The sequence below is a fragment of the Ascaphus truei genome, chromosome 3, assembly GCF_040206685.1.
Source record: "Ascaphus truei isolate aAscTru1 chromosome 3, aAscTru1.hap1, whole genome shotgun sequence".
Lineage (NCBI taxonomy): Eukaryota > Metazoa > Chordata > Amphibia > Anura > Ascaphidae > Ascaphus > Ascaphus truei.
In genome coordinates, this window is record NC_134485.1 from 60,728,924 (window position 1) to 60,738,923 (window position 10,000).

Sequence of the window (10,000 nt, forward strand, 5' to 3'; positions counted from 1 at the left end):
CAGCTTCAGGTTTTCGCGACGTTGCTACTTCGCTTGTCGCCGTTGCGTGCACTATAAGCGCACACGGCGGCAATGTATTTGTTTTCAGGCGACATCGTGTCGCCGTCGCCGGCACTATAAGCGCGGCCTAAGCTGGCAAACGTTTGGTGCTCCTGTTATAAATCTGTCAAAATCCTGAATGTGTGCCTAACATAATGGCTGCCTTCTAACTTTGTGCTACAAACACAATACAAATTTAGAACCTAGAAAAGAGAGGTGGCACATTATTGGATTGATTTACGGAGCCTTAATGTGTGTACATCAAATTCTGTAGCATCTCTCAGATGATGTGCTTTTTTTAGAAGCACAAATTAATGTGCTATATTAAGTGAAACTAAGGGAGCATTACATTTTTGAACACACCCTGTCTGCAAGCAATGTTTGCATTTTATAGCCTATATAAAATTCGATTTATTAAGAGATACTGCCTTATATATGTTATTATTGTCGGTAGCAAGAGGATTTTTAAAAGGTACCTTATGTTATTTGTTGTTCAAATGTTTTGTTTTTCCTGTGTTTTTACAGCTAAGATTGTAGTCTTCGAAATGCCTTGGATAATGAATGGTAAGTTTATTTTTCTAGAACTTTTTTTTCCAGTTGGTAGGATTATGGTATAAGTCTTTAAAGTACAATTTGGGCTTTGCAAAATAGAAAAAAGGTATTGGCTTCAATGTAAAGTCTGTGTAAATTGGTTTACAAGGATGGTTTTTCGTTACTGTGACCAGATGGCGGAAGACTTGGTTTCATAAGCATTTCAAAATCATTGTTTGTCCTTGATATACCACTTTCTGTCATTTTCTGCCAGTTTGGCCTTTCTTGAATGATCTTTTATGCAATCATTGTAGTCTTTGTAACAAACATTTATGTGGCCAAAAAGCACTTTATATGTGCAACAATTTATTGTCATAAATACAATTGGACAATGGGATAATTAATATTGTTGGTGATTTTGTAAAAAGTAACAGCGTGATAAAATATACTTATCAATGATTACACTGAGTCAATTTGCAGAAATCGGTTTGACTTGAGGACATAGTGAACAATATTAATTACTAATATATACCAATTATATATTTGTAATCTCGTTCTACTGTAGCAACACTTTTATGACCGCATAAGCTGCAAATCTTTTATACCCAATCAGTATCGTTTTATAACTAATCAAAAGCAATCCTATAACTAATGGAGTACATTTGATTCCATGCTTCTAACAAAAAACACACTTCTACCATTCTTGCCCCAAAAATATGACTTTGTCCATTACTCATTACTTCAAAGTAATTGTGGAGGGTAACATCACAATCACCCAATCAATACTAGATTGTTCTACAAAAAAATATCTACTATAATCAATTACTTTGGCAGATTCTGTCATCAGGGCATGCTTTGTTTCCGAACTATATTTAGTAGTGTTGACTCTCCTAATGGCCTTGGGCAAGTCACTTTTTATCCATATTAACTGTACCTCAGGCATGAACAATTTGTTTGTGCAGAATTTACAAACAGATACTGAAAAGTACTAGTATTGCATGAAGGTTTTTAACATTGTCTTGCTTTAGTGATGATACAAATACATTGAATTAAAATATTTCTGGAAGGTAAATAGTCTAACCTTTCACATTAGTTTGCCAGTGCAATTCCTAGAAGGTATTGGTTTACCTTGATATCAAAACTCTATGCTTGCTTAATAATTGAGTATTTATGACCATTCCTTAATTTTTCTTTTCAAGCTGCTTTTAAGATTGTGAAGGGCTGGCTTGGTCCAGAGGCCATAAACTTGCTAAAATTTGTGAACAAGATTGACATCCAGGATTACATCAGTGTGGAGCACATACCACCACACATGGGAGGAACGGTAAGTACAGTACAGTTTTTTTAATAAAAATCCTTCAATCTTGTTTTCAACTAGTGGATTTTTAGAACAATTACAAGATTGTGTATATAAGATGTTGTGACCTCTTTATGACATAGCTTGAGTAAACACACAACCTCCTCTCCAGGTGGTTTCTATACACACAGCAGTTCACATATCTCTAAATTCTGTCTCTTGGTGCTCTTATCATTGCCCAATATTTTCAACTTTCTGTATGCTTGTATACACTGCAGATGCCATAAAGCCATCTTTCCCTTATGAAGATTTTAGCTCTATTCAGTGAAATCTGAAGGGACAGACTGTTTCACAGCATTTTGAATAGGGGGCTTGGGCTCCAAAGCATATTGTCTCATGATTTTACTTAAAAGTACATGGCCCATGCATAATTAATTTATACAAGTCAGAAATGTCACTTTAAAGCCTATTCTTAGTTTTAAAATGTGGTGTTTTGCCCTTTTTATGCCATAATGACTTGCCTATGTTAGAAAAATCCCAAAGCAAAAATATTGACATATTCAATTACCGTATGTTTGTTGCATCCACATTTATTTGTCCGTAACCTCCGGCTCGATAACATTATAGCAGAAAGCTATGCAGTAGTATAATAGAGCATGTAGTATTAAAAATCAAATAATGGAGTGAAGCAAGGATTTCACAGCACACACACACTTTGTGGTTAAATCCGATTTCCATAAACCAAACCGGAGACCCAGAAACATAATGCAGTATGTAGATCTTGCATAGGGTATTATGTAGCAATAATCTAAACTTCATTGCTACTTTGTTCAGCCTAAAATCCAAGGCAGGATTAAGATTGATTGTACAAACAATATAATAAACAATAATCTCTTACAATTTAGGATCCTTTCAGGTATAGTTATCCTCCGTTACCTGATGATGACTTTCAAACACCGATATGGGAGAATGGACAAATTCCTAGTGAGGATGATTCTGAAAATAAAGAGGAAAATGAGTCGGATACCAGGGACTCTGTGTACTCAAATCTAAATGAGGAGTGTCCTTTCAAGCCAAAAAAGGTAATATTTCCTGTAACGAAAACAGGTATGAAATTGTTACACGGTCTGTCTACTTAAAGAAATATGTTAACAAAAAATGACTACTCCTGGAGTCTATTATCTCTATATGCACATTGTATATACTGATGTTACTCATGCGAAATATAAAAGTTATGTTGATTGTCATTTTGTTGCAATTTGGTGTTTTTGTAACTTTCTGTTAGATCATCAACAGTATTAACAATATAAGAAATTGAAGTGCCATTTTTTTCAAGAAATTCATAGCAAGTAATGTTGAGTAAGTGATGGTATAAACATACTTACAGTAGTAACTATATGCACTGTCAGCGATATTAGATGTTAGCGTATGGAACACCTATTTACTAGAAGATTTCTGGAAAAATACTGCCCCTTTCCCATTTTCATCAAGACCTTCTGCCAAAATCAATGGTTCCTGTTATACAAATCGAAATGTTTTTTTAATGGAGACCTTTTTAAAAAGTATAGTTGGCATAGGAGAAGTCTAGTTCAAGCCGACATTTTTCAGAGGCATGCATTTTCAAAGTGCTTTGGTTACATTTGTGTGCAAATGGCAGTATCCAAATACAATATACAAATTTGTTCTTCAACTATAAAGATTTTCTGGATTTGTTTCGTAATAAACTTTTGAAAGTCATTATAGTTGGCAATGAAATTGACAAAGTATATGACCGGGAGCTATTGTTTAAAAGTCTCAACCTGTACCAGAAATATTTTTTCCTTGTTGTCCCCATGGCAGTGGTCACCAATGGGTTAAGTTCCAACCTCCCAGCTGAGATGAGAACAGAAATCTCAACCTGTGGGAGGACTATAAATATCCCATCCTTTCCTCCCAAGGTAGTCCTTTTTTTTATATATATATATATATATATATATATATATATATATATATATATATAAATGTCCTACCTTAGCTGAAGTAGCTGTTAGGTTTTTTTTTTCCTGTAATATAGAGGGGCTTACCGGACTGCCTACTAGTCGATCCACAGGCGTTGTCTGCCTCTCTGTCCCACTGAAGCCTGGACGTCCTCACTCCTAGGAGTTTACTGTTTTGTGGGGCCAAAGGGAGGCCATGGTGCAAATTGCCGCTAAGGCTCGTAGCTCCAGAAACCTGGTAAAGAGCCGCTAGGGCAGGCTTGTGCGTGTAGGAGTCCTGATAGATGCCATACCACATGGACTTTGAAAGTTTCAGGGAGCACTCGAAAGACGTCGCGTTGACGTCACTTTAAACCCACCCAGTGTTTTAAAAAGTGTTCAGCAAACAGATACTGCAGCTTCCCAGCTACTTTGCACCTTGCACAAGGATCACAGACACGTGGAGGACAGAATTTACTGTACACTGAGATCTGCTCAAGTAATCTCTACAAGGACTACTATTACAAAGATTCTAAGGTAAGCCCCAGGGAGGTAGTAGTAGTCAATTTTGTGATTTTTGTTTTTGTAAAGGAGATGGCTATTCGTATTGGTATTTGTATTATGTCAGTGCTCCAGGATCACAACAGGGGGATCCAGTGGCCAGAGCAAAAGCCCACTACTAGGAAAAAAAATCCACGAAGAAAACAAGACAGTGTGTGCTGCTTATGATAAGCCAACACTTAACTACATTTTTATATTTATTATTATTATTATTTTTTTTATTATTATTGTCTAAACCAGGGGCGCGCAAATGTTATTTTCTGCGCCCACCCCCCCACCCCCCACCTGCCTGCTCTCCTCTGTCGGTGCGCCCCACTCCCTTATCTCGTGTGGCATCATATGACGCCGCGGGGTCGTGACCTGTGGCGTCATTTGATAACCCGTTACCTTGGCAACCGTGACGTCACATGACCCCGTAGCTTCATTTGACGCCGCGTTGCCATGGTCATGCGTCATGATGCCGGCTGTACCTCGGTAAGTATAGGTTGCATAGGCCTCATGCTGTCCCCCGGCATTTAATTTAAATGCTTTGCGGAAGAGCGCGGTACAACTGCAACCATCCCACCCCCTAGTCCCACCCAAAAATATATATCCCCCCCCCTTAGTTTGCGCACCGCTGGCCTAAATCATGCAGCAAAGGATCCAATTGAACTAATGTCAGATTTCATCTCCTTGATGAAAGACACAGTAACCTAGGATATTGAGGCAGCCTATTCTAAGTTTTACACACAGAGGCCAAAAACGAGCAAAATTATATACTAGCCTGGAAAGACTGCAAGACTCCTCTTCAGAGAATTCGGAGGATGAACAATTGAGCAAAAGGAGCTTGACATGGACTTTTCAGATAATGATTTCTCGGTGGATGAATCCTTCACCTTTTGATCTAAAGCTTATAGACTCGCTTCTCAAAACAGTCAGAAAGATGTTACAGCTGGAGGACGAGCCTTGCCCTTTGAGGCCTAGAGATCGCCTATTGATGAGCCTGCATAGGAAGCCAAGAACCTTCCTGATTTCATGAAGTGGTGAAGGATATACAGATGCAGCGGCCATAATTTTACGAAATCACGCGGTTTATACCTCGGAATACCCATGTGATGGCTCAGGATTACTTCCAACCGTACCGCGAGTGCATAATATTGCATTTTAGTGTTCTGGCTTTTAAACACCGGAAATTGACACAGTAGCACAGTACTGTACACATTAAAATTATTTCATTGCATTTAATTGCACACAATCCATAAAATTCAAACAAAGCAACCGCGATACATACGTGTGCCTGGGGTGATTGGCTGCGTTCATGCCACGTGGAGCACAGCAGCACACACGAAAACGGTGCTGTGATGCCTTAAAATAACGGCTGCTGCAACTGTAATAAAAGCAGAGTGGTCGCAACCGGAAACAAATGTGTTCCTGACCAGGATATTTGTGAAAATGTACCCATTTGAGGAGAAGTGAAATCTTGGGGTTTTTCCCTAAAAGTGGACGCAGCACTGTCATGGTTTGCTAGATTAACAATCCTGTCTATAGAGGATGCAACCTCCTTTCGAGATGCAATGGGCAGGCAGGTGGAGAATGCCTTGAAGCGCAGCTTGCAGGCCTACCATAACTATAACATCAGTATCAAAAGTGATAGTTATTGATCGTTAACATGGAAGAGGTTCCAGAGAAGGAAATTAACTATCCCGGATAGTAAGGGGCACTCATATAAAGTTGGTGGCAGATTTTGTAGCTGAAGCATCATTGGATTTAATTAAGCTAGCAGCAAGGTCAATTACACTATCCGTCACAGCCAGAAGATCGCTTTGGCTACGGTCTTGGCAGGTAGATTTGTCATCAAACAACAATGTGTGTTCAATTCCTTTCGAGGGCCATTATCTGTTTGATAGGAAATTTGATTCCATCATTGAATGAACCTCTGGAGGTATGTCTGTAAGGATAAGCTTTGATACGCTGACCTCAAGTATGATTGAGAGGGCTAACGGGCGAGGCATGAGAGCCTATAGGCTTGGAAGGGATTACTCAAGAGCAACCTCCTGGTGCGGAAGCCAGAGCTCTCGTTCATGGGCCCAGAGGACAAGAACCCCTATATAGTGTGACTGGGAAGTACACGAGATGAGAGCTCGTACATCCCATGTAAAAGGAAGCGTCAAGCAATTTCAGGACGTTTGGGTGCAAACGATTGTTTCTTGGATGCTCAACGCCTGTAGGGGATATTGTCTGTCTGGAGTTCAAGACGTTATCCAGAAGACACACAGTTATAAGATCTTGACAGCCAGGAAACAAACTGACCAGACAGACCTAACCAACCGTGTCAAACAGCTGTTGAAAGACTGAGTGATGAAACCAGTTCCGCCACAAGAGAAATATTGAGGAATCTACTCGCCAATGTTCCCCGTAAAGAAGGCGAATGGAACATTCAGGTACTTACTTTTACCTAAGGGGTACTTACTTACTTTACCTAAGGGAAGTAAACAAACTGCTCAAATTAAGACTGTTCAAAATAGTCCCTCAAGACAATTATTTCAGAAGTGAACTAGGGAGACTGTCCCGTGTCAGTAGATCTGAAAGACAACTTCTTCCGTACAACTGTATTTTAGATAGACAGTATCTAAGATTTGCAATAGGGATAAAGCACTATCAAATTCAAGGCACTTCCCTTTGACCTCTCGACTTAACCAAGAACATTCACAAAGTTGTTAATAACACTCATTGCCGAATTGAAGAAGGCGGGTATACAAATATTCCACTACCTCAACATATTTTAATAAAAGTATGGAGCAGAGTACAGTTGCTCCAGCACCTATCATCTCGCATCATGGCTGGCTAGTCATTACTGAAGAAAGTTAACTAGATCCAACACAAGACCTAAGATTATTGGGAATGTAGTTCAACACACAACTGGGCATGGCTTTTCTTCCCTCCGATAAAGCATCATTTAACAGACCTTATAGCGATTCATAACGCAGGAAAAACTTATCTTCAGGCAGATTTCCTCAGCAGGTGGACCCTATGCCCAGGAGAGTGGTCTCTAGCAAGCACAACATTCAACCATCTAGTCAAGAGATGGGGAAACCAAAGCAAGACCTCATGGCAGAGGCTACAAAGGTAGAAGCACTTTACTTCCCATGGGAAATCTGAATTGCATACATATTCCCACCATTTCCCCTGATACCAATAGTTCTCAGGAAATTCAGACAGGGCAAGGCAGAAGTAATTGTCATATTGCTGAAATTGGCCATGTAAAGCCTGGTTCCCACTAATAATCCAACTCTTAGTAGATGAACCATGGCAACTGCCAGTGTTTTTTAAAGCCTACTATCCAAGGGTACGGTACAGCAATCCCAATTCAGGGGCCTGGACTTTGATGGCATGGAGGTTGAGCGGACACTGCTGAGATCAAGAGGGCTTTCACGCAAGGTGGTACAAAGCTTGATGGAGGCAAGGAACTAAACTACTTCTACAGTGTACCATACAATCTAACAGTGATTCCATCTGTGGTGTCAATACCGAAATGGAAGCTTCTTGGAACCTCCTACTCCCACAATTCTGGAGTTCCTGCAAGAGGGTCTAGAGCTGAGACTCTGTACTAGCTCACTGATGGTACAGGTGTCAGCACTGCTAGGATAGCACTTAGCTGCCATATATCTCATAGGTCGATTCTTCCAAGCTCTGAAGAGAATAAGATCACAATAAGGATTCAGTTCCTGCTTGGGATTTACCATTAGTTTTACAGGCTCTTAACAGATGACCCTTTGAGCCACTTTTCTCAAGCTTCAGATACGGATCTAATGTTAAAGACAGTCCTGTTGATAACAGTGATGTCGGCACACAGTTTTGGTGAATTAAAGATATGGTCGATAAAGGAACCTTTCCTTAACTTCCATCAAGACAAGGTCATCTTGAGGCCAGGTCAGCTCAAAATTCCATCTCAACCAGGAGGTACTATTACCTAATTTTGCCCAAACCCTGCAAATGACAAAGAATGGATTATTTACACATTAGATGTGGTAAGGTGCTTAAAACTCTACCTTTCCAGAATGGAAGGATTTAGAAAGTAAGACAGGCTGTTCGTCCTTCCATAGGGATCAAGGAAGAGGCAAGCAGCCTCAGTCTGATAAGTCACTAGATTGTAATGGCTATCCAGAATTCCATATACTATTCAGAAAAGTCCAGCCTATTCTTTGATAAAGCACCTCCTGCGTGAAACGTGTTGGTGTTTTTTAACCCCCATGTGCGAATAAATAGTTTTACTGCACTTACCTTGCCTAGGGGAGTTTTCTTCGGCTATGCACCGCCCTCCGTTTCCTGTTCTCTCTAGGCTTGATAAAGGCCCATTCTACGAGAGACATGGCTATGTTTTGGGCAGCAGAGGTGCAGGTTTCCCCTGCAGATTTATGCGGGGCATCAATATGGCCTTCAATTAGTACATTTATTAAGTACTATTTTTTGGATATACATGCCTCAGCAAATGCATGCTTTGGTAGGAGGGTCCTGCAGTCAATTATCACCACTTTCTATGTGAGTACTGTTTTGGCAAGTCTTAGGCTGAGTCCATGGTGACTCAGCCCGTGCGGAGGCGCGCTGAGGCTGAGGGAAAGCGGGTGCTTTCCCTGGCCTTGGTTAGCGCGCAGTCGGGGGGCGGGCCAGTGACGTCACGGAGATGGTTCACCCTCATTGGGCGAACCGCTCACGTGACAGGCCCTGCGCTCCCCGTGAGCGCGCAAATTTAACATTTTCTAAAGACCTGCGCTTCCACACACTTGCGGAAGCGTGTGCGAGCCCCTGCTAAAGCGGCTCTCATTGCGGCTGCAGGGGCTCACTGGTAAGTGAGAGTGTGCCTCAGCACGGGTCAGTGCCTAAGCGCTGACCATGCCCGAAGCCTTATTGGTGACCACTGCCATGGGGACAACCAGGAAAATTGATTCAGTAAATTGGGTCATTTTCTTTTCCTGTCCATCCATGGCAGTGCTCGCCAATTTCCTCCCAAAAGTTGTTATATCTAAGATGATATTAATTTTTCTACTTATATATTTCAGCTACACTATTGTACTGAGACTACTTGAGGAGGAAAGGATGTGCTACTTATAGTCCTCCCACAGGTAGAGATTTCTGTCCTATCTCAGATGCAGGATGGAACTTAATCCATTGGCAAGCACTGCCATGGATTGACTCTTCAGGAAAGGAAAATGATCGTAAATTTGGTATACATTTTCTATTTTTTCATATCAAGACATATGAACCCAGAATATAGCACATAAAAGATTAACATTTTGGCCTCCAGAGGTCATTCATCAGGATGACTTCCTTTTAATAAAAAAAAAAAAAACCCTTAATCAATCTACCATGTGACAAGTGTGCGATTTGCACACCTAACTATTTTTACAGTAACGATTGGTACACAGTTCTCAACCAGTGTGTTTCTTCCCATAATACGTGACTGATCCTTAATGCCATAACCGTAATTAGAGGGATACATTCACCAGCCCGCTAATTCCTTTTTGATGCACAAAAATCAAGCCTCTTTCTTTATTGAAACTAATTGGACTCACAAATTTTAATTTCTAAAATATGCTTTACGTTAAGGCACTGTCTTTTCCATTACATACCCAATAAAGTG

At 40.5% G+C, this 10,000-nt stretch overlaps 1 protein-coding gene across 1 annotated transcript in view; it reads left to right on the forward strand.

The window, feature by feature from the left end:
* MOSPD2 (motile sperm domain containing 2) overlaps window positions 1–10,000 on the forward strand; it is a 96,230-nt gene that overhangs the window by 42,199 nt on the left and 44,031 nt on the right. The window contains exons 7-9 of the mRNA XM_075594098.1: window positions 565–603; window positions 1,770–1,894; window positions 2,773–2,949. Of these exons, the coding sequence (XP_075450213.1) occupies window positions 565–603; window positions 1,770–1,894; window positions 2,773–2,949 (341 nt within the window). The remainder of the gene's footprint in view (window positions 1–564; window positions 604–1,769; window positions 1,895–2,772; window positions 2,950–10,000) is intronic.